The sequence below is a fragment of the Mycotypha africana genome (assembly GCF_025528875.1).
Source record: "Mycotypha africana strain NRRL 2978 chromosome Unknown BDF20scaffold_1, whole genome shotgun sequence".
Taxonomy (NCBI): Eukaryota; Fungi; Mucoromycota; class Mucoromycetes; order Mucorales; family Mycotyphaceae; genus Mycotypha; species Mycotypha africana.
In genome coordinates, this window is record NW_026515725.1 from 173950 (window position 1) to 196461 (window position 22512).

General features: G+C 38.2%; 9 protein-coding genes across 9 annotated transcripts; 4 read left to right on the top strand and 5 right to left on the bottom strand.

The window, feature by feature from the left end:
* Positions 1-26: 26 nt before the first annotated feature.
* BDF20DRAFT_903819 (uncharacterized protein) lies at positions 27-1376 on the bottom strand (the record flags this gene model as incomplete). Its single annotated transcript, XM_053082946.1, has 9 exons — positions 27-102; positions 178-241; positions 302-352; positions 424-491; positions 560-590; positions 658-734; positions 815-918; positions 997-1186; positions 1264-1376. The coding sequence occupies 9 exons, from the start codon at positions 1374-1376 to the stop codon at positions 27-29; spliced, it is 774 nt and encodes a 257-aa protein (XP_052940080.1).
* A 176-nt stretch (positions 1377-1552) lies between these two features.
* On the top strand, positions 1553-2280 carry BDF20DRAFT_811967 (Bis-triphosphatase; the record flags this gene model as incomplete). The annotated part of the gene is made up of 4 exons (XM_053076741.1): positions 1553-1653; positions 1747-1751; positions 1848-2017; positions 2092-2280. The coding sequence occupies 4 exons, from the start codon at positions 1553-1555 to the stop codon at positions 2278-2280; spliced, it is 465 nt and encodes a 154-aa protein (XP_052940081.1).
* A 60-nt stretch (positions 2281-2340) lies between these two features.
* BDF20DRAFT_4431 (MAGE family-domain-containing protein) lies at positions 2341-3183 on the bottom strand. The gene is made up of 2 exons (XM_053075460.1): positions 2788-3183; positions 2341-2705 (listed from the first exon to the last, which is right to left on the bottom strand). Exons 1-2 carry the CDS (start codon positions 3005-3007, stop codon positions 2401-2403), a joined length of 525 nt encoding a protein of 174 aa, XP_052940082.1. The 5' UTR covers positions 3008-3183; the 3' UTR covers positions 2341-2400.
* A 573-nt stretch (positions 3184-3756) lies between these two features.
* Positions 3757-10236, bottom strand: BDF20DRAFT_996826 (uncharacterized protein). The gene is made up of 17 exons (XM_053085427.1): positions 10044-10236; positions 9931-9974; positions 9670-9850; positions 9068-9601; positions 8633-8977; positions 8312-8533; positions 8015-8243; positions 7814-7940; positions 7605-7741; positions 6894-7542; positions 6530-6818; positions 5872-6462; positions 5205-5772; positions 5021-5137; positions 4610-4947; positions 4168-4542; positions 3757-4080 (listed from the first exon to the last, which is right to left on the bottom strand). Exons 1-17 carry the CDS (start codon positions 10110-10112, stop codon positions 3847-3849), a joined length of 5049 nt encoding a protein of 1682 aa, XP_052940083.1. The 5' UTR covers positions 10113-10236; the 3' UTR covers positions 3757-3846.
* Positions 10237-11816: 1580 nt separating this feature from the next.
* BDF20DRAFT_812643 (ras-induced vulval development antagonist-domain-containing protein) lies at positions 11817-13263 on the top strand (the record flags this gene model as incomplete). The annotated part of the gene is made up of 6 exons (XM_053076807.1): positions 11817-12169; positions 12243-12370; positions 12442-12445; positions 12546-12736; positions 12805-13027; positions 13095-13263. 6 exons carry the CDS (start codon positions 11817-11819, stop codon positions 13261-13263), a joined length of 1068 nt encoding a protein of 355 aa, XP_052940084.1.
* Positions 13264-13568: 305 nt separating this feature from the next.
* On the top strand, positions 13569-14129 carry BDF20DRAFT_788599 (uncharacterized protein; the record flags this gene model as incomplete). The annotated part of the gene is made up of 3 exons (XM_053076150.1): positions 13569-13688; positions 13753-13983; positions 14058-14129. Coding segments are annotated over 3 exons (423 nt in total), but the record flags the coding sequence as incomplete, so codon positions are not given.
* Positions 14130-14551: 422 nt separating this feature from the next.
* Positions 14552-16712, bottom strand: BDF20DRAFT_841073 (uncharacterized protein). The gene is made up of 5 exons (XM_053079430.1): positions 16110-16712; positions 15874-16006; positions 15652-15794; positions 15459-15584; positions 14552-15390 (listed from the first exon to the last, which is right to left on the bottom strand). The coding sequence occupies exons 1-5, from the start codon at positions 16602-16604 to the stop codon at positions 14650-14652; spliced, it is 1638 nt and encodes a 545-aa protein (XP_052940086.1). The 5' UTR covers positions 16605-16712; the 3' UTR covers positions 14552-14649.
* A 936-nt stretch (positions 16713-17648) lies between these two features.
* On the top strand, positions 17649-18467 carry BDF20DRAFT_830927 (uncharacterized protein; the record flags this gene model as incomplete). The annotated part of the gene is made up of 3 exons (XM_053078395.1): positions 17649-17722; positions 17946-18102; positions 18330-18467. 3 exons carry the CDS (start codon positions 17649-17651, stop codon positions 18465-18467), a joined length of 369 nt encoding a protein of 122 aa, XP_052940087.1.
* An 898-nt stretch (positions 18468-19365) lies between these two features.
* Positions 19366-22222, bottom strand: BDF20DRAFT_4825 (pyruvate dehydrogenase complex dihydrolipoamide acetyltransferase). The gene is made up of 9 exons (XM_053075562.1): positions 21993-22222; positions 21751-21827; positions 21611-21656; positions 21355-21532; positions 20965-21178; positions 20866-20894; positions 20705-20798; positions 20295-20640; positions 19366-20163 (listed from the first exon to the last, which is right to left on the bottom strand). The coding sequence occupies exons 1-9, from the start codon at positions 22112-22114 to the stop codon at positions 19731-19733; spliced, it is 1539 nt and encodes a 512-aa protein (XP_052940088.1). The 5' UTR covers positions 22115-22222; the 3' UTR covers positions 19366-19730.
* Between the last annotated feature and the right edge of the window lie 290 nt (positions 22223-22512).

Genomic DNA, 22512 nt, shown 5'->3' on the forward strand with positions numbered 1-22512 from the left:
GAAGATCAAACACTGCCAACAGAAGTTTATGCGGGGTGTTTGCTATTCCACTCAACACATTCTTTGAAAGTAACTCCAGTTCCACCAAAAATATCCAGAGCACTTGAGGGTCAAACCAATGAGTGTTAATTCTATGAATACCAAAAGTATTTTGAAACGATGCAGCATAGGTCTTACCTTCCAAATGTTAAATCAACCTTACCATTAGATAGCTTGTCAACAAGCTTTAAATCTTCTAAGGCTGTTTACATAATCTTCAGTAAATATAGTAATAGAAGATAAGGGTTCCTGTCAGACTTACATCTTCCGCCACCTGCGTAAGTAGTTGGAATATTGACCCATTTTCCAAGGCCTGAATGAATTGATGTATTTCAGTAATGACAGTAAAATTGAAGATCTTGATAAATAAAAAATACACTTTACATTCAACAAGTTCTTCATCAATTCCATTGCAAAGACCTTCAACATCAGCAGCATGAATCAAGAATTCACTATTAAGCGGTTCCTTTAACATAAGATATTATTATTCATATAAAATTGCATGTTAAGAATTATTTACCTGCAGTATTGACTAAGCATATCCAATGTATCTATAAAAAGTGTAGATATTCGTTATTGCCCTGCAATTTGGCCCTTCGTTTAATATAGTACACTGACCTTTATTTACTTCCATGTCCGTCATGGTTTGCCATTTATTCATTGCTACAACCCATTTATCTCCTTTTCTACGGCAACTACAGATTTATATCAGACATCTGATTTACCGCCAAATATATCATCCAGTCTTGTGCTGACATTGTTCTTGTAAATTTACCTGACATCCACAACCAAATTCTCTTTGCCGACACGTTCAGATAGTTCAATCAATCTTTCTTTCGAAAATTGTGCATCAGGAAACAGATAACTGGTCACAATAACCTAGTATAATTTTGTCGTTAATTCTTCCATGACTTTTCGAAACTTTCGTTAAACGATGATTTCCTATGTTATACATGCCTTCGATGCGCCTAAAGACAGCCACTCTTTTGCATTTTCAAGTGTAATGCCTCCCCCAACTTGAAGTCCGCCAGGCCATGTTTGAAGAGCTTCTTTAGCAGCTTCATCATTATTTGGTCCCAGTTTTATGACATGACAGCGAGTAACTCCTTGATTTTGATACAGATTAGCATAATAGCTAGGTGATTCTCTAACCGTGTCGTGTTGAAAATGATTGATCAGTACAATCAACAAAAAAAAACAACAGTTGATGCTTGTTTTTCTTACTCAGAAACGAAGTTGGTGGTAAGTTGCTCTGGCGACTTATCGGACAGAGACCCACCTACAATCTGCTTCACTTTGCCGTGATGCAAATCTATGCAGCCGTTAAACCGGGTCATTATACTTCTACAGAGCAGTTTTACAATGGGAATAAATTGTTCCTGTAAAAATGCTGAGGTTTGAACAGACCATGGCTGTACGTGAATATCAAGCGGAATCCATATTTTTTTAAAGTCTGTGTACACTAGGATTCATGTGTGTTCCTTTTTTGACGAAAAGACTACCTACAATTGACATGACAACTTTCAAGTTCGGCCCTCATTTAATACACGAGTCGCAAATTTTCTTCAAATCTAAGTTGACCGTGGGCATTGTTAATTTGAAACCAATAGCAGCGTAAGTTTTCTTGAGTATAAGTAACTGCTAAGAATTTTGGCGTTATTCGAAGGCTAATACTTAAACACTGTGTCTTCGCTTTGAATCGCGTAGGGGACGTAAAGACAAACGATCACAAACTATAAGAATGTCAAACAGAACTTAAAAAGAAAAACCCTGCCTGACAGTTTATTTCTATACTTTTTTGTCTATAGATGTGCTCGTTGTGCCTAAAAGAAATACACCGCGTTTAGGTGATTTGAGTACAGAAGAAACAGTGGATTTAATGCTATCAGCTCGAAAAATAGGCAACGTCGTTGAAAACCACTACAACTGTACCTCTCTTACTATGACAATACAGGACGGACCACAAGCAGGGCAAACGGTAAGGCCTTTTATTAGATAAACTGTTTAATTATACTAGGGTATCCTTATCTAACAAAGAAATTATATCTTCAGGTCCCACATGTTCATATGCATATTATTCCTCGTAAAAAAGGCGATTGGGAGAATAATGATGACATTTACCAGGAACTTGAGGATAGCAAAAAGAGTAAAGGTGTAGATAATGAGGAAAGAGAGCCCCGTTCATTAGAAGAAATGAGTCAAGAAGCAAAAGAGCTTAGAGCATACTTTCAATATGAATAAAGAATGTTATTTGCCCCTCTTTCCTCGTGTATTTTCCTTTAAGCATCCTTAAGCTCATAACCTGCTTGCATATACATCTTGCGCTGAAGGTCCCCAATATTCAATTCTCCTTCATCTTCATTATGGTTTTCTCCATACAACTACAAATTTTGTTTTATAACAATCAGCAATCGCTCTGGGATTCTTCAAAAGTACTGTATTACTTACACTGGATAGAAAGCTTACAACGCCTGTGTGCCCTAGTTCAACATTCGCTCGTGGGCCCCAAGTATAATTATACTCTGGCTCCTCATTGTCTGCATCTGGAATTTGCGTCCTTCTCAAGTAGCCACCCTTAATAAAACTGGAGAGAAGTTCGTCACGACTTCCAAATTCTGTGTTATTTTTGGTGAGCTTAAGAGAATCCAGGTGATTATACAATTCAGCTATATACGAGAAACCATTTGAACATCGTATGAGATAAATACAAAAAAAAAAAAAAAAGGGTTGCAGAATTTTCTCACTTACAACTATTCATCTGTTGGCCACTCAAAAAGATGATACCGAGAATGATGTATAGGATGCCGGTCGTCTTATATTCATCAGCACTTCTTTCAATTATATCGGGTTTTCTGTAAAATTCTTTCAAAATGGATATAACCACATAGTTGCCTGTAGCAGGACTACGTCTTTGAGATTGTGTCATTTGGGGCTGGCGTTCCTGTGTTTGCTCGTTTTGTGTCTGCATCTGTTGCGTTTGTTGACTGCTTGTAAAATGCGTCTGGTGTACGTCAACATTGTTTCTAGAGTGGGGTAGTTCAATAAGATCAAAGCCGAAAACCTCCCTTAACTTTTTCCTAACTTCAGCTATAACCGCATTTAAATTATATCTTGTCAATTGAAACACTGTGCAAACACGTTTTTACATGGTCAAATTAGTTAGCAACGTCGTAGTATTAACCGAGTCAGGCATGAATTTTTGTTTGAAAAGTTGCTGCCTGCTGTCGATCGATCGCTTACCTACTTTTAGAGAGATCATCACGTCGAATAACTTTTTGTTTATGTTCGCAAGATAGTGCATAACGTACAATATCTTTTATTTTACGCTGTACTTCCTATCAAAATTAATTCGTTTGAAAAGAAGAAAGCGATTAAAGGGAAGATCATTCGAATATATGGATCAAGCACGTACTTCTCTATCAAGTTCCTGAATGACAGTATTATTGTTGATCCTGGCTCTTTGAGTTGCCATTTGTGAGCTTTCAGGTGCGATAAATTCGTCATCGTCGTCTTTGCGTGCACGTTTTCCGTTCATTTTGTGAGACTCAACAATGAAATTATGCAATAAACGACATCGAGAATGACAAGCGAGAGGTCTTAAGCAATGCTTTACACTGTGACTGATGTTGTCGTGTTAGACTTTTTTTCGCGTTCATTTGAACTCAGGAGCTGCGCAATAACAATCATCAACATTAAAAACGCTAATACTTTCTAACAGGTTAACTCATGTAGTTTTATTTGTAGTAGATGGTTATACACCGCAATTTAGTGGTAATCATTACTGTTCAATGAAAGAGTGTTTTCTTTTTAGCTTTCAACTTTTTTATCATAGATCAGTCTTAACAATCTTTGTGCAATAGGGGAGCTCATGGAGCGAATAATATCCCTTATCTGAGTTGCCAATTCATTCGATTTGACAAACCGTGTACGGATATGGTGTAAAAAGTCATACACTCGCTCTAAAGCTTGCGTTGTCCAGCCATCTTTCATATCCAAGGTTTCTGTTACTTGCTTAACCAAATGCATCAATTCAATTAGAAACTAATAATGAGATAACAAGAAAATTCATGATCAGCTTATTACAAACTGTAAACATTTTTAAAACAGGCCTAAGCCAATTTCACTTACACCCGCATCGCTCGTATCTAGCTTCTCTATACGATGTAGAGCGGGACCAATCAAAAAACAGATGTATAGCAACTGTACATCTGTTTTTGATTTACCAGAAAGTCGTAGTTGTTGAATATACTCTAAAAATATTGAAAAAATATCAAGGCTTGAATAATGAATAATACTGTGGAATAAGCATAAGAAACTGTTCGGTGCGTTTGTTGTATAGTTATGGAGATTGAATGTGTAGTCGTTAAAAATGTACGGATGTATCATTGCTTTAGATAATCGAGTGCTCATATCTTCGCGAAGGACAGAGGCGGTTGTAAGATCAGGAAGAGTCTGTTGCATTGCATATTGGCCATTAATGCTTTTGGGTATTCCACAACGAATCTAGGAAAATTCTTAACTTAGTTACATGTTGCGCATGTTTTGATGTTCCCTTGATTGAGTAACTTACGAGTCGACATGGTTCTGATATTTCTAATAAATAAGGGTCTGTTTCGATCAGTTCATTCAGTTCTTTAAATATTGGATGTATGAAGTCTTGCTGAGGGAGCATTGGTAAGAGTACCCCAATTGCATGCAGGCTTAGTGCTGAGCAGCCCACATGATGTGACTCTCTCAGTAAGGCGAGATTCAATAAATGGCGAACAATAGCACTGGGAGGTATAGGTGTAATCATGATTTCTAATGTTGCTATAGATATCCCTTCTATTGCTGGGCTGCCAATTTCTCGAAAGTGCCTTTCTGGTAATTCTGGATTTAATCTGGGGGCACATCGCTTCGGGTTTAAGCCTGTAATTTTGCAGTAAGAATAAAATGAGACTTCCTACAATAGATTAAATGGGGAGCATTAAAAGACACTTACTTCCAGCTAATTTATGGATTATCTTTTCAAAATATTCGGCTTGGAACATTTTGCCATCATCTTCTTCATTTTCCGCATATGCACGAGCCTCTTTAAGAATAGGATACTGCTCAAAATCTTTGAATCAGACAAAGAAAACACATTAGTTTGATGCATAGCTCAGCTATAAAAGTAAAACTCATACCTAATAGCCTCAAAATTCTTTTTAAAACAGGTGGACTACGCAAAGTCTCGGAAGGATAATAGTATAATAAGAGATTGGTGACAAATGATAACGGACATTGGTGCTGGTAAAACAAATGCCCATATGTATCCAAGATATTGATCAGCAAGTCCACTTGAGAATATTCTATCAGATACATAATCAAGTTCTCCATAATCGATATGAAGTTACTGATAACGTTGGTATAATAAATAGGAAGTTTGAGTTGTTGGTTAGGTAAATCCATCGTAGGCTCAAATTGTCTCATAGCAAATGCTTCGAATTCATGGTATTCGGGAAACTCTTGCAAGTACTGCATTAGTTTATCATGAAAATCAATTTCTTTCCACGGCCGATGAGATATGTTGAGGGATGCCCATTTGTCAGCACGTTTTTGGAATTCGGGAGATTCTAACAACAGATAGCGTAAATACGCCATCGCTTTCGTATGACGCTCTGGTGAACCACTTCCTTTTGTTAACGCAAATATGACATGATTAAAGTTTATCCATTGATGTTTCCATATGAACGAATCCAGAAGAGAATACAGCTATTGTGTAAGAAAGTAAGTGTTAGCTTTGATTGACTATGCTGAGCTCTTCTTTTTTTCGCTTTTGTTTTTCAAAAAAAAAAGTGGGAATTACTTTACAAAGGAAGTATCCTTTGCGGGGAAATCAACGCTTAATATAAAATCTATTAGGTCGATTGTTCTTGTCGACATGCGTGCAGGTGGAATGAGTAACAATAAGTTGCGAACAGATACCATATGAAAGCAATCAGCCGAGCTTCTCGACAGTGCGATAGCCCATAAAGCGCACAGAATATCCGGCTGATTCTCTAGCAATGAAAAATGTTGTAATATGATTGTTTCGGCTTCAGACCTGCCTTGCAAAATATAGCCCAAGAAGGCTTTGTTATTCACTGTCAGTTGCTGTATTTTCTGTGTTGAAACTATTGGACGAACTTCTGCCGCTTTGTTATCTGATTCATAAAACGATCTTACAGCAGCTGGGAAAAAGCGTAAGGCTTCAGGGGACCATTCAATACGATGCTCATACAAGTTTGATAAGACACGGTAAATTAGTTCTGTTTTGATGTCGGCTTGACCTCGTATTTTGATCAGACGACTGATGCTATAAACAGTGAGACGCGCTAACATTTCTGATTCGGAGAACCAGATAGGCTTTTCTCTATGAGGATCATCAAGAGAACGCAACAGCTTCACGTCGATTTGCATTTTCTGGATAGGTGGTTTAAAACAACAAATTAGTATTCTTCTATGTACAATAGTAGAATGATTTACTCACAATAACGTTTGCGGTGAATGACTCAAGAGCTTGATAACACTGACGGTTGTCCAGGTAAGATATGAAAAAGCGAATATAATGTAACAAGCCGGAAGCAAAGGATGAATACTTCAAGAATCCGATCAACCGATAATTCATCAATTGCAAAATAGTTTGTAACCATCGCATTGTCTGTTCTGGTAATTGTTGAATGACCACACCATTATGAGATTCACCTGTGTGCCTCATCTTTATCATTTTATCACAACGCCGTAGTTTGTCGAAGATCTCCTTTATCATCAGTTCAGCTCTAGAAAAAGACGACCAAAAATTGTAAGAACAAAAAGCTAATTCTCGAATAACAATACCATGTTCACTAACTTACGAGCAAGGTGAGCTGTGTAATAGTTTATACACGATATCCAAAACATAAGGAGGCACGCAGGTCAACGTTTTCCCTGTATTTGATTGATAGCGTGGTCCGGTTTCACTATCAAGCATCATCTTGTATATGACCTGTAATAACCTGTGTTTGGCGTTAACGCTAAGAAGATCAAGCAGCTCGTAATCTAGAGAACAACCCTTTGTATAGGTTGTTGAAGGATGACCTAGAGTCCCTATTTCTGCTTGGGGTGGCACAAGGCACACGTATAGCGAATAAGGAACGACATCCTGTCTCAGTTGGCTTTCCATGGCAATTTTAATCTTTTCTTGTAAATCAAGGTTGTTGAAGATATTGAAATTATTTTGCACATTGCTGTGATAATGGTTGCCAAAGTAGGCTTGTATCTGGTAGCAGAGCCCGGCATGTTGTAAAGAGGCGGCAACTAATGGATGTCTCTGCTTTATGTTACTGACATCCCGTATGTTAGCCTTTTGATGGTTTATAGCGCATTGCAATGCTAAATCGCGAAGAGTAAAGGCGTCTTTTGATTCTGTTTGCTCGTCTGTATAAAGCCTAACAAGTTTGTCAAAAAGCTTCTCATCTTGTTCGAAGTCCTTTTGAATCACCTCTTTTGATACTTTTTCAATGTCTAAATGACAGTAGAATAGTAATCAGCAATGATATAAATATAAAAAAAAATTTAAACCTTACAGAAGAGTTGAAGCAGTAACCACACAAGCCCGTTATCCTTCGCTATATAGTTTTGTACACCTGGCAGATGTGGCTCACCATCAGGTCGGTATATCAATTCATAGATATCATTTAATATCTCGTCGTAGGTAAAGAAGCTACAAAAAATCAGTGGGAAAAATTAATCAGCAACTATATATACTGTCTTCATGAAAAAAGGACAACCATACTCTGCTGAAACAAAGCTGTAAAGTTGATCTGCAGTTTCTATCATAAGCTCCCATAAATGAAAGTTGCTCGGTATCTTCATAGTCAAATCATCTTCGGATACCGCTGTAGTACGTTGATCTTCGCTCACTATAGTAATAGGTTAGTAAGGGCAATTTGTAAGCAATGTCTTGCTCTTCATTAACATAATAAAGCAAGCTTACTTTTCACATCAGTATCTTCGTATTCGCCAGTTTGACTGAAATGTTGAATGCATCGAATTACATCACGAATTTTAGCAACCATGGCTTTCCTTATTAATGTTGTATCCAAGCCTGTTTGCGTCAGCGACATTGCCAATTGTCGGAACTCGTTCATTGAAGCACGCTGGTATAACATATCACGAAAATGCGTTTCTATATTGGTTGAACTGCCCTCTTTTACAAATTCGATCTAACATATGATATCCGGTAAGAAACGTATTAGCTTATCAGAATTGCAACTTAATTTGTCAGACTTACTAAATCGCCTTCAAACATATGATAACTTGTTCGTGTGGTGAGGTCATTATATTCATGCCTTCTACTCAAAAGGGAAATGAGAGGCCAAGACGCATCGGGCGGCATCATTAAAAAGGCTAAATGGCGACGTCTTTTACCTAACTCGTTGATGAATTTTTCCATAGCCCAGTGTACACTTTGAGCAAAAGTACCATGTTGGAAAATGCCATAGACGTCAGGTAACTTTTGTGAAGAAATGAAAGAATTTGTTAAATATGAATTTGCTAGACCGCGTATACACTGAAATAGCTCTTTTTTTTTTCTATAATAGGAGATAGTTACTGAGACAATAATATCGTAGTGAGAAACAGCACCAGCACCGTCGCCATTAACTCCCAATAGTAGTAAATTGATTAGTTCTTTTCCTTTATTGATACAATTGACTTGTGTCGTTGTCAAATCGGCAGGTAATGTATTGATTTCTCTGAGTATGTGTTTAATTATATTGATCGCCATTAACGTTGGTATGCGGTCTAATAAGCGATGGTCTTGCATTATTGAGACGGTTAAATGATTCAATGTCATCAGCCATACATTGTGATTGGCAATGGAAGGCTGAAAATGTGTTCCAGTGTTCGTATTCATGTTTGGTGCTGTAATAACGAAGTGGCCATATAACTCTGGGAACTTTTAAGGCAATAAAATTTGTATAAGTCTAAAAATCGTCTGGTACATGCTATACTATAGAATACTTCCACACTTGATATTAAGACTTACAGAATAAATCACATCGTAAAAAGTAATCGTTCCAATGCCAACAAATTTTTTTGAATTGCTCATGCTGGCGAGTTTGGATCCATTGTCCTTTATTGTGTCATTTCCTTTGATCAACAATAGATCTAACAGTTCTCTGCCAACTGAAAAACAACTTTCTTGCGCGGCTGTCATATGTGTATAAGGTAATCGAGTCAGCTCCACTAGAATATGCTTGATAACACTCAGAATGACAGGTGTTGTAATGCCTGCTGCGTGAATATGCTGCTGTGGTGTATTTCTCAAACATGATAATATGAATTGAATAGTCAGGATCCAGATTGAGGGCTGTTGTGTTGTGAGAGTTAGAGTTAAATCTTCTACCATTGAGCCGAGGGGAAAGCTAAGTTTTCCTGATATTGGTGTCGATGATGATGCTGTATTTGTAATCGGTATAACTTTCAATACATGATGTAGAAACGTAATCAAGCGTGAGGCCTTTATTAACGTAATAGGTCCTTCTCGGTATTTCAATATGACTTTCTTGAGCTGTTCTGTCTAAAATAAATTGCGAGGTGCTTATTTAACATTGGTTCGAGTGTGATTGTACCTCTTTGAGAACCTACGACATTGCCGCCTGCCATATGGCAGCCTTTTAGGAAGTCATTCGCCAAACTATCGTAGTCTATACGAGCAGATGTGTGCGTATGATTAATATTAATATTGCCGTAGGTGTTGGCTTCGAAGGAGGTGTTGGGATGTAACAGTCGCAGTCTACGCCTTTTTGAAGGATTTCTGTTGAACAACCTATATTCCCATGTATTTAGCCACGCCGCACACCTAGCTCTAGCCTAGCATTTGTAACCCTGAAAAAAAGGCTTATTTACCCATTGAAAGTTTGTAAATGTTGATCGTCTAAACTTGCCCATTCCTAAAACCCAGAGATAGAATTTTATACTTTTGTGAGCCATTTTTTTTTATGCTTTTTCTTACTACTTACTGGAGTTGCTACATTTGAATCAGAAATATCAGCAAAAAGCTTATAGGTGACAGTTCGTATTGACTCCATATTGTTTTTATGGGGTAAAATGCATGGAGAGGGAAAAGTTAAATAGTGATAAAGAGCAATAAAAAAGCATCAAGGTTATTTCATCTGGAGAAATGCAGAATTGGGAAACGCGAGCATCCGGAGTCTCAAGCGCAATATCAAAAAAAAGTTTGTTACAAGATTGATCAAATGCACGATGCCAGCAAAATCCACCTGTTGCCTATCGTGCTTTAGGCAACACATACTCCATATCTTTAGACGATATGGATTTGGATTGAACATACTTTTAAAGAGCGAGTTGAGTACGATGATTCAAGCAGCTATATTGTATGTATTCCTTGAAATAAAATCATGCTGCAAAATAGTTTTATGCAATCTTCGTGATCTAAATAAACGGCGAATGTTTTATATATCCGTGCGTGATGCTCTTACAAGCTCTTACAAGCTTGGAGCTTTTCATGAAGCTATTGATACAGTACACACTGGATTAAATGTATCAGAAGATTCTTTATAGTTCGTTTGAGCCCTACAGGCTTCAGCCGACTACTAGCAGCTCGCTTCTATGCCAATATCATTCGTCCTCAATTGGAATACGGATTGGCTATTATCAAATTTAAAAAGTACATCGTCGACCCCTTGGAAAAGGCGCAAATGCAATGCCTTCGCCGTATCTTTGGTGGTCGTTCCTGTTCATCAGTGCATATGATGCTACATCTGTTAAAGCTTCCAACGATGCGTGAAAGACTTCACATTCTCCAAACGAAATTTCTACTGCGGTCCCAAAGCCTACCTGCTAACGCCCTGCTAAAGCGCCTACTTCCTTATGTCACTCAAGCCACTAGCAAATCTCTTTGGTCTCAACTGTCACACTCCAATCCAATTTGGAGAAGGCATTCCCCGTTTCAAGATAGGAAGGCTTTACACCAGGCCATCAAAGCATATCGTCAAGAGAATCTAGATGCCATACACTCAGCGCCCAACTCAAAGTTGATGAACCAATGCCGCCCTAACATTTCTCTTGATCCCATTCTTTGGCTCCCAATGAGCTTTATTGAGCGTAGTCGCTGTCTTCGTTGGACACTTGGCTGGCTCCCCAACAACTACTCAGCCCATTGCCTATTCCACCCCCTATGCACTCTCACTAAAGCCCACACCATTGAATGCCTACAAATGCATAACCGCCTGCAACTTCTGACAACAGTCGTTGACCCCATTTCTCATTTGTTGAACCAACTCTCCACTCGACCCATAAAACAGCGTGCCAATATCCCAGTCAACTGGAGTATATCTTGGCCAATTGTCCAAATGCTTCTTTATGAAATCGATTATCTTCAGCACGAGAAAATGCCCCCTACCCTGTCAGAAACATTAGGACAGCCCTTGCTAGACTGGCTTTATGCGTCCACTACGATTATTACTTGATTGTCCCGTTTTTTTTACCTAGTTTGCATTGTGATCCCTTATCTTTTTTTTTCCTAGTACCTTTTACGGTTTTTTAATTCTTGCACGTATTTTGAACTGCCAAGGGCAATTTTCTGATATGTAGTTTATCTGTGTGCCCATTGGGTTAAAAATTATTCAATAAAATCATGTTTTGTTTAATATCTTTGGGAAACAACTTTCACGCAAGTTCCGTGACGCAGTTTCAAATAATGTCATCTTCTATTGCTCATTTTGGGAAAACTAAACCTGTTTATAGCTTTTTTGTTCAAATACATTTTCATAATGCCGTCCGTTTCAAGATCTCGTTCAAGATCAGTCTCTCCGACGTCGAGAAGAGGACGCTCACCTGTTTCCAGAGGACGGCAATATTCCCGTTCAAGAAGCAGATCATTATCAAATAGTAGGCGAGACCGTTATGATTCCCGCGATCGTGGTAGGTCTTACAGACGCCGCGATTCCCCAGATTACAGCAGTTACAGAAGGAATCGTTCGCGATCTATTGACAGAAAGAGAGATAGACGTCAGTCTCCACCCAGAAGGAATGGACGACATTACCGTGATAATGATCCCTTACAACAGCGAATGACAGAGATTCAAGGAATTCGGATACGTCCTGAAGAAAGCTTTTCAGAATTGTAAGATTGTTGCTTTCACATAAACTAATTTGGTTGGCTAACTATCTCATTTTATCTTACTAATTACTAATAGTCGTACACGAGTCAGAAACGAACTAAAAACAACCATTTGGGCACCTTCTCCTCAACGTCCTAGATCGCTTTCACCAGACGGTAGTAAACGCAGTAGTAAATCAAAGAAGCAAAAAAGACGACATGATAGTGATGATAGTGACAGCAGTAGCAGTGACGAAGGCATTATAAGTTCCTCAGATGAAGATGAACGTCGTAAGCGACGTCACCGCAACAGCAAACATAGATCATCTAGACATAAGAGTAGAAGTAAACATAGAAGTAGCAGACGCCGTCATAAATCAAGCAGACATAGAAGCGATAGTCGACATAAGAAACATCGACATCATAGCAGTCGTGAAAAGAAAAGAAGAAGACACTCATCGTCTGAAAGTGACACAGATAGTGTTTCTTCAATAGAATCTGTGGGGAAGACAGAAAAGGAAGAAAAACCTGTATTGGAGGTCGATAAATCGCACCTTGATCAAGTACAAGATTTGTGGGTTGAGAAAGAAGGTATTATTATTGTAGACCGTTTATTTGTTTCGATAATCTTGCTAAATCACTTGTATGTGTATAAATAGTTGATTTGCCCGATGATTTAGCGCCAGTTGGCCCAGTACCGATGGCAGAAAACGATAACCCTAATGAAAGATCTTACGGTGGTGCTTTGCTTCCAGGTGAAGGCTCAGCTATGGCAGCTTACGTTCAACAAGGTAAACGTATTCCTCGTCGTGGTGAAATTGGTCTATCAGGTGATCAGATTGCAGACTTTGAAAGAGCTGGTTACGTAATGAGTGGTAGCAGGTAATATAAGAGATCTTATGAAGCTATAGTTAGCCTATCATTTAACGATATTATCTGAATTGCGTAGACATCAACGTATGAATGCAGTTCGTCTTCGTAAAGAAAATCAAGTCATTTCAGCGGAAGAGAAGCGTATGGTTTTACAGCATGCACAAGAGCAGAAGATAAAACGTGAAAATGAAATTATTTCCGGCTTTAGAGAAATATTGAATGAAAAGTTCAAGAAGGATGAATAAACCGGAAACTATATCTAATCCTGTAAATTTTGTGTTATGGCGTCCTTGAGCCAAAATCACAAAAAGAACAAATTAGCTGTAAAATGAGTCAGCATTGAAAGTTGTCGGGAATGAGTTTGTTCGTTTAAGGACGCTTTTCTTTTCTCTTTGTTGTCAATACAGCATCCATACGATAATGAGCGCTGCAGCATGAAAGAATCCATATTTGATCTTCTATTTCTTTTTGTTTCAAAGTCTTTTCATCGTTTCTACTTCTTTCGCCTTGACGTTATCTAGTTATTGTGAAAAGCATGACTGATTGGATAACTAGAGATCAAGTAGAACGAATTGTTGACCAATATTTGAATAGCAAAGCACCCAAGTTTAGAACGAAGGCCTTAATTACGTATCGGTTAGCTGAGGAAATAAAGCAAGTATTATCAAGTGTAAGTGCGATATGCACCTCTTAGATTCTGCTTCGTTGACATTTACGGCCGTTGGTTCCCTTAGACTTCTCCTTATTGTGAGATCGGTACTGCCAGTTTCCGTCACTGGGCTAGAACTAGATTTCTATTTAACGAACAATATGAATTGTGCTTCAAGAATGTCAAATCTACGAGCAACGATAATAGTATATCCTTGATAGGCAAGCCCGTTGGATTAAAAGAAGATCTGTACGAGATATTAACAACAGCCCATCAAAATTGTCATCATAGAGGCAGAGATGTCACCTATGAGCAGGTAATATTATCAATTTTTATCGCTTTTACCTTGGAGCTCCTTTGGCAGATATTGATAAAGACGATCAATTCCAGGTCAAAAAACGTCACTCACTTGTTCCAAAGCAGCTTTGTGACATGGTTGTCAAAGCTTGTTCCTATTGTAATGGACGTAAGGAGAGATTGAAACTCAAAAGAAACAATCAACAAATATCAATGGACACCAGTTCAACAAGCAGTAACAACTTCTGTAGCTCCTCTAACGGAACATGCAGTGAAAGCAGCAGTGATGAATTATTATCTTTGGCAACAGCTGCAAATTCTATCCAAGATGGAGAAAAAATAATGTATGAGATTATTGAGCTTTACTATGCTTGATTACCAACATAGCTATCGTATTCTGTTAACCTAACATACTGATGTGAGCTACTGCCTCCATTTCATGCGATGCGCATATAACAATAAGTTTATTGAGAAAAGCTTCTGAACACGCAATTTGACAAGCTACGTAATAAACTAACTTTTGTCTTACGCTTAAACACGATGGTTTAAGCTTTTCTTCAACACAAATCATCAATAAAGCAGAGTGTCATTTGTTACTTGTAATAACTACTCATACAGGAGAGAAAATGTTTTCAAATATTATCATTACAAAATGTTTATTTTGTTTTTTGTTTTTTTCAGGTGTTCAAGTGGAGGTAGCAAAATTAACAGATGGTTTCGCTGCTGTCGGGGGTAACTGGCCACGTTTTGCAAGCATAGACCTTAATCTCAAAGTAGAGCCGGGACCGCGCTGCGATGGTGCCTTAAGAGTGTTTCTCTTGGCATCATTGTTAACTGTAGGAGGGGGGAGTTTATCTGCAGTATTTGAGGCATGGGAGGGTAATGGAATGTGTGATTGTCTTCTACTCATATTGCTTGATGTAGGAGTTTTTACGAAAGTAGAAGAGGTTGGTATATCCTTATTAACAGAATTAGCTGTATTAGTAGTAGTTGTGGTAACGGAAACAGGGCTAGAAGACTTTTGATGCTGGTGATGATCTTTCTGCTGTTGAGTGAATGATGTTGTGCGAACACGTGGAAGTCCAACATTAGCTTTGACTTGTGTCAAACGAGGGCCTGCTGATTGACGATATATTGTTTTCTTAGCACTGTTTATTGTAGCTGTCGCTGGACCCTTTGTACCCATGGATGATGTTACAGTTGGCAAATTGAAGGAGACTACTGTGGGTGAATGAATCGCCTTTTGGCCAGCTTGAACATGGTTGAAGTCCCTGTTCGAAACAGTCGAAGAAGTTCTACTATGTGACGATGTTTCAAAATTATCGGGTGTTATACTACTTCTGATGGATGCTCTTCGTGTATTCGATGATGTAGATGGTGTCAAAGCCAATGGTGTATGAGTGTATCGGGAAGAAGGTATAGGAAGCTGGTATCCAATATCGTTTTTAGTTTTGTTTTCAAGATAAGATCAAGAATGTGAAATGTATTACTTACATTCCTCTCTAGTAGATCGTCTTCGCGGTCTAATATGGTGATGATCTCTTCCCCGTTGATCATCAAAGGAGAGTTTCTGGTGTATATTCTCCAGAGTGAAACACCTTCTCGAATTCTTTCATCAAGCTACAGATCATCAAGTTGGCATCCATCAGTTTATGTGATCAATGGAATACATAATCGCTGTACTTACTGCTTCGATTTCTTCCTTGTTATTCCTTCTTCTAGCACTACGCAAAAGGATGTTCCTCCTTCTCAAGTTACTTTTTGCTGATAATGATATGGTTTTTGCAATATCCAAATCTACATAAGCCTTCTGCAGTTGTTCGTAATCATCTATTGATTGATGTGAAAACACATAAGTTGAGAGTTGTGTTCAACACAAAAGCCCATCAATTAGAAGATGCTGACTGACCTGTAGTGCCGATACTTGCAAAAAACTTGCCAGAATCCATGTGCAAATCTCGTAATAGATCATTTAGTTTTCTTAAAATGTGTTTCGTATCAGGCTTATATCGTATTCTTGTGGTGGAAAATCTCGCGCTACTCTATTTTGGATAAAAGAACATCAATATATGACGACCTAAAACTGCTATCGGCATTTTGACACTATGGTCTGTTCCAAGAAGCTGGACTTTTTTATATACATACGATGCGTTTTAATTCGCCTTCGCCCCCGTCTTGAATACCAGCGCTTCCGCTATGAGTACTTATGGAAGAGGCACGTCGGAAGTTGTTGGTGGACGGCCTCATTAAATTTTGTGGATAAATACTCGCTGCCGATTTGATAGCCGAATCTAATGTCGCTTCCGCACTTAGTAGTAGGTTTTCTTTCGACTGGTCAAACCCAAAATCTTTCAACATGTTTTCAATCTGTGTTGTCGTAGCTTCAACTGTCGTAATGGCTTGATTCGTCAACTCAAGCTGAGCCAAAAGCTCATTGAGTTCAGCTGTCTTCATCGTGAGAATGGATCGGAGGTTAACAACTGTTTGAGTTCCCTCATCGAGCTTGGCAAGTAGCATGTTCACAGCATCATTATTACTGGCAGCATTCATCGCTGTCGATGCATTCGATATATTGTCAGAGACCAACTTTTCTGGGTTAACTCTGCTTGCTGTAGAAGACTCGAAATTTATGTCCAACATTGTAAATAGTCTCAAAGAGCACGAAAACAAGTAATAGCCTTAATTTCTTTCTTTTATTTTTTTTTGGCTTGAGTTGTTGACAAGCGTTCAGGAACTAGAAAAAAAAAAACAAAAGAAAAAAAAAAGGAAAAGAAAAGAGAGCAGAAACTTAATGCAAATAATAAAGATGTCTTCTTTCCAGGAAGGAAAAAAAAAAAAAAAAAAAAAAAAAAAAAAAAAAAAAAAAAGAGAAAAAAGTCTGGTGGAGTTGAGTGCGTGCGTGCACACACATTCAAAAAAAGAATATGATCTTGCTGCCAAATGCAAGCTCTCTTTAGCGTTTTGAAAATCTGATTTTGTAGTGGCACCCAATCAAAAAGAGAACACTTTCAACTTTCTGTTTGACAGAATTTTGCAATTATATAGGCACATGATATTTTACGTCAACTCAACCTTTTATATTGAGCCTTTTCCTTTTCTTCACCAACCAGTCAATCTCCTCAACCGATTGCCGGAGTATGTGGTAATCTCATTGAGAATAGGTTAGGAGAATGGTAAGACAAAAGTTGGACGAAACTTAAAAAGATAAAAACATGCTTGTTAAGCTAGCGGATGAATATTTTGAAGCACTGCAAATGTCGGCTAAGTTAAGCATCTTATTTCCTGCAGGAAAACTATAATGGTAATCACAAACGAATCCTGTCTTCCACCAGAGAAAAATCTTGGCTGACGAGAGTACTTTTGTTGTATCAGCTAGGAGAAGAAGTGGCCTTTCCACTTTTATGAGTAGCTATCGGTGTAAAGCTCTCAAAAATATTATCTCAAATAGTGGGTTGCCTGAAAAAGTTCTTGACAAAATCACACTTTAATAAAGAATAATATGCTGAGGGGTATCTGCTTAAAAAGTCATAAGCCTGAGCCCAAGAAAAAAAAAAGCGTATCAATGATCTAAAAGTTCTTTTTCTGAATAAAAGAAAGATTGAAATATGAATCGCCAGGCTTGCGGTATCGAGAATATTGACGTAACGCGACTTGAACGAATTCTGTCTAAGTACCGCTTATTAAATGAAAGGATGTGGGCATATATTTGGCTATGAACTTTCTGTTTCTTCTTTCCATTTCGAAAGCGGTATTCAATGGTAGTGGATGTGGGAAGGAATTCAGTCTCGAGAAAAAAAAAAAAAAAAAAAGTCAAGACTACCATGAACAATGATGAGGAAACGTGAATGAAGCAGAGAACAGTATTTGGGTGAAATAGAAACGGTTTCTCAATAAATTAATAACACGACATCTCATATAACAGTAATGGCTAAAAAGTTTCTGATAAATACTGCCATGTTTCAATTGAACATTTTTGTGCAGTCCTGAAAAAGTATTGTATAATCTGGTACGGAAGACTTTTATGCCGACAAAGCTGCTTGCCCTTCGATTTTATTTGAATCTCAATGATGAGGTTCGTTGTATTGATGCTAAATATATTCACTTGTGCTTTTCTGGAGGAGGCACGGTAGTTGTAAAGGTGGGATGTTACTTTTCATGATTACTTGAGATCATTTATAATCTCGCTATCATTTTTCTCAAGTGATATGGTGGTCGGGTGAAGAGGTTTGCATAACACTTCGACAAAAGACCAAAGTTTAGTCGATGAGAGGCTATGATATTTTTTAAACCTCTCTCCGATATAATATGAATTAAGCCCTAACCTCAATATAAAACATACATTTCACTTTGTACTGGTCTATACAGCCTCATATGGATAGCGCATTCTTTAATGTTTCAGAATTTCAGGAACAAGCTTTTTTTTTTCAATTTGCAAATACTTTAATAACATATCACGTTCACAGTTTAAAAGAACAAGGTGATAAAGCCAGCAATATCTCGTAGAATTTACCCAAAGAATCCTATTATCAAATAGTTTCTGTACTCAGTTGGCTTACTCCAGAAAATCGAATAATGGAAACGTTCTTGTTATCAAGTATCCCTTCCAATACGGGCGGGCAATTTCATTCGCTTGAACGTTAGCGTCTATATCAGTTCTCGCTTAGGGTAAAATATCAATTGCTTTCCAAGTTCTCAAACTTTTTCGTAACGTCCTAGCAAAAAAAAAAAAGCTGTACGTCCTTAAATGGAAATATGACATGCCCGTTGCTAAACTTACGGTTTGTTGGACGCGAAAGTTGGAGACACTTGGCATTAGATAGCATTTGCAATGGCTTCATAACCTCTTCTTACTCTCTTCCTCTCTTCATCACGTCTTTCGAACATTTGTATCTACCGAATGTCCACTCTATGCATGGCTTGATACTGATATGGATTACCAATCTCCAACCCTAACACGACCTTTAAGTCAGTTACGCTTTTCACTTAAAACACTAGTTTTGGATAGAATGATAGTGTAAGAAAGTGCCAAGCATTTTGCAAACAAACGATCAAGTAATCATTTCTAAAGAAAATGATAGGTTACTAAAAGATATCCAAACACCGTCTATTCGAATAGTAGAATTAATGCCGAACAACAAAGATTTACGTGTTCGTCTTCTTCCAATTGGTTAACTCGATGTTAGTAAATAACGACATTCAAAATACACATGGATATGAAATCACTATAATGCTAAACATAGCTCCGGAAGACCATCCTTGTCTGGCTTATGATAGAAAGACAAAATAAGAGAAGAGAGGAGAATTTCTGAATTTATATTGGGTCAAACTCCATCCTCTCAGTTTCGCCGCTTCGTTTGAGGAAAACGCTCACGTTTTTCAAGTTCCTTTGTGGGCATAAAGGTTCGTGCTAATCCTCATGAATCATTCTATTACATTAGTTCGCAGGCATGTAGCTGAACTTTACAGAATGAAATGCTGCTGACAGGGCTACCATTTACTCTCTGAGCAGTACTGACTATTCACCTATGTCTTGACTCAACAATGACTGAATGGAAAAGTAGTCATGAGAAGTAGTCAACATGGCTATAGGTTTGGGTTGATGTATAGGAGATCTAGTTCATATTATTCTGTGTAAGTTTATTCAATAAAAGAAAAAACACTAAAGAAGAAGGTGTGTGTATGTATGAAAGAGAGAGAGGAGAAAGGGAGAAAGAGAGGGAGAGAGAGAGAAAAAGAGAGGGATTATATTTAACGAGATATATATATTTACAACAACATCTTGAGAGGGTTTTCCATGAAGCCCTTGAAAGATTGTAACCAAGTGGCACCCACAGCGCCATCGACAACACGGTGGTCAGCACTTAAAGTAACTTCCATAACATCTCTAACAGCGAAGCCGCTTTCGGTTGTTTCATCAGGGACAACCTTTTGTTGAGCACCACCAACAGCTAAAATGCATGATTGTGGAGGGTTGATGATAGCTGTGAAGTTGTTGATACCGAACATACCCAAGTTGCTGATAGTGAAAGAACCGCCTTGGTATTCTTGAGGAGCCAATTTGCCTTCACGAGCACGAGAGGCCATATCCTTGACTTGTGAGGAAATGGTGGATAATCCCTTGGTTTCAGCGGCAGTGACAATAGGAGTGATCAAGCCAGATGGTGTGGCGACAGCAACACAGATGTCAGCTGTGTTGTATCTAGAAAAATATGAATACATATAGTAGAGAACAGATTAGTTTGTTTCTTTCTCCCTTTTCCTTTGTGATGACTGCCAACCCACTTCCTCGGGACATGGTTCTTAAAGATGGAAAAAAAAAAAAAAACTTACTGTCTGATAAAGTCACCTTGCCATGCAGAGTTGACTTCAGGTACACTCTTAAGAGCCAAAGCAGATGCCTTGATAATGAAATCGTTGACAGAAAGCTTGTACTTTCCTTCAGAAGACTTGTTGAGAACTTCACGTAATTTGTTGATCTTGTTCATGTTGATTTCAACAGTCAAGTAGTAATGAGGAACTTGTTGCTTAGATTCGCTAAGACGAGTAGCGATGATCTTTCTCATGCTGGTAGTAGGAATATCCTTGTAGGCTTCACCGGCAGCACCTTGAGGAGCATAAGCAGCAGGAATTTGAGCAGCAGCGGCAGCGGGAGCGGCAGCAGCAGCAGCAGCAGGAGCTACAATTGAGAAAGACGATGAGTCATTAGGCCCTCAACTCTTCGATACTATTGAATAACTTACCCTTATAACCTTCAACGTCATCTTTAGAAATGATACCATTGGGTCCGGAACCCTTCACTTGGGCAATATCAATACCGCGTTCGTCAGCAAGTTTCTAAACATGTTAAAGAAGAATCGTCAGTCATTGTATGATACATGCTTCCTTTTGTCAATGAACTTACTCTGGCAAGAGGGCTGGCTAAAACACGACCTATTCAACATGACAGGGAATACTTAGATCGTTATTTGATTACTCAAACATGAATTAAAATATCACTTACCACCATGAGAAGAGACGACTTCGTCCTTACCGGAAGAAAGAGCAGAAGAAGTTTCGGTAGAAGCAGGTGATTGAGATTCACTCTTGTGCTCGTCTTGAGCGGGAGTTTCATCGGCAGAAGCGGCAGGAGCAGGGGCACCACCTTCAATATCATTCACAGTAAAGTTTTCGAAAGCAGCAATATCAGCTTCATCTTCAACAAAGATGGCAATGGGCTTGACAAAAAAAAAAAAAAAAAAAAATGGCATTTATGTTTTAGATCAGGACCCTTTTGTGTTTGTTAACCCCTCATTTCGTCCGCACACCCCACCCCCGCCCACCTTCTCCACACACAAAAAATTTTTTCCCAGCATTTCCCGACAAAATGAGTTGGGTTTAATTGTTTTTTTACCTGGCCAACATTGACGTCCTTGGCTCCAGTGTCGACCAAGATTTTTGCAAGATAACCTTCTTCTTGACATTCAAAATCCATTTGTGCCTTATCTGTTTCAATTTCTACCAAGACATCACCAGGCACCACTTCATCACCGACTTTCTTTTGCCAGGTACCAATGCCACCAGCAGTCATGCTAACAAGAGAAGGTTAGTTCATTGATCTTTAGATCTCTTTCCAATAGGTTTTTTTTTGTTTGATGTGTGTCATTTACGTTGGTGATAAAGCAGGCATAGCAATTACATTATGTGTAGGGAAAGCTATCAAACATGATTATAAAAAAAAAAAAAAGACGTTATTGTTTCGTGTCGGAGTTTATTATCGTAGAAAATCCAAAAATTTCCAAAAACTTACAGGAAGAGCTATAGAATCTGGCTTCCTTGACAGAAAATTGATTACCGATAGCACGAAGGGCAATGAACTTGGGAGCGCTAAGCATAATGTATCGTTAGCCTTTTCTTTATTTATTTCATTCATTTGCAGACACACAAGTGAACACTTCATTGCTAGGAATCTGGGGTAATGAAGTCAAACTTGTTCTTTTTTTTTTCGAGATCCCCACATTTTTTTTTGATGCTGAAAATCTTTTTTTTTACCTTGCTGAAGTGAAAGCGCGTGCAGTAACATGCTTCACAAGAACAGGGGTTGCTCTGGTAGCTGTGAGGCGAGCAGTAGAGGCAATTCCTCTCATAACTTGACGTCTGATAGCTGCGGACATGTCTGCTGGGGATTTTAAATAAATAAAGAAAAGAGAAAGAACAAAAAGAAAGAGAGAGAGCGAGGTGGTTTAGAGTATATAAAATAAAACAAAAAAAAAAAGAAAAAACAAGGCAGAGAAAAGAGATAATCCGGCTGTTAAGGCTTTAGCTGGGAAAACCCAGGAGAAATTGGTTAAAAACAATGAAGGGTGTGACTTTGTATTGCGGGTCTTTACGTATAATAACGCTTTGCAAGGCCTGGTGCCAATAAGTTCAATCTCTGCAGCCATAAAATGAAATCTTATAATTTTCCTTAAGAAGACCCATTGAGTCCCGAATATCTCATAGTATCCGTATCTCTTCATTCATGATCCATCTTTCTCCTTTGCTTTATAAAAGACTATATTCTTTTATTTGT

What these genes read in the sequence shown, in the direction of transcription:
- BDF20DRAFT_996826 (XM_053085427.1), bottom strand. Translation starts at nt 10,112, where the DNA reads ATGGAGTCAATACGAACTGTCACCTATAAGCTTTTTGCTGATATTTCT. An exon ending in CGAAGATACTGATGTGAAAA is followed by an intron (nt 7,941 to 8,014) that starts GTAAGCTTGCTT and finishes CTATTACTATAG; the next exon opens with TGAGCGAAGATCAACGTACT. An exon ending in AAGAATTTTGAGGCTATTAG is followed by an intron (nt 5,138 to 5,204) that starts GTATGAGTTTTA and finishes TCTGATTCAAAG; the next exon opens with ATTTTGAGCAGTATCCTATT.
- BDF20DRAFT_4431 (XM_053075460.1), bottom strand. Translation starts at nt 3,007, where the DNA reads ATGCAGACACAAAACGAGCAAACACAGGAACGCCAGCCCCAAATGACA. An exon ending in TGGCCAACAGATGAATAGTT is followed by an intron (nt 2,706 to 2,787) that starts GTAAGTGAGAAA and finishes TCTCGTATATAG; the next exon opens with CTGAATTGTATAATCACCTG.
- BDF20DRAFT_4825 (XM_053075562.1), bottom strand. Translation starts at nt 22,114, where the DNA reads ATGTCCGCAGCTATCAGACGTCAAGTTATGAGAGGAATTGCCTCTACT. An exon ending in AGTCGTCTCTTCTCATGGTG is followed by an intron (nt 20,895 to 20,964) that starts GTAAGTGATATT and finishes CATGTTGAATAG; the next exon opens with GTCGTGTTTTAGCCAGCCCT. An exon ending in CAAGGTGACTTTATCAGACA is followed by an intron (nt 20,164 to 20,294) that starts GTAAGTTTTTTT and finishes ATATTTTTCTAG; the next exon opens with ATACAACACAGCTGACATCT.
- BDF20DRAFT_841073 (XM_053079430.1), bottom strand. Translation starts at nt 16,604, where the DNA reads ATGTTGGACATAAATTTCGAGTCTTCTACAGCAAGCAGAGTTAACCCA. An exon ending in ACAAGGAAGAAATCGAAGCA is followed by an intron (nt 15,585 to 15,651) that starts GTAAGTACAGCG and finishes GATGATCTGTAG; the next exon opens with CTTGATGAAAGAATTCGAGA. An exon ending in ACGATCTACTAGAGAGGAAT is followed by an intron (nt 15,391 to 15,458) that starts GTAAGTAATACA and finishes ATTGGATACCAG; the next exon opens with CTTCCTATACCTTCTTCCCG.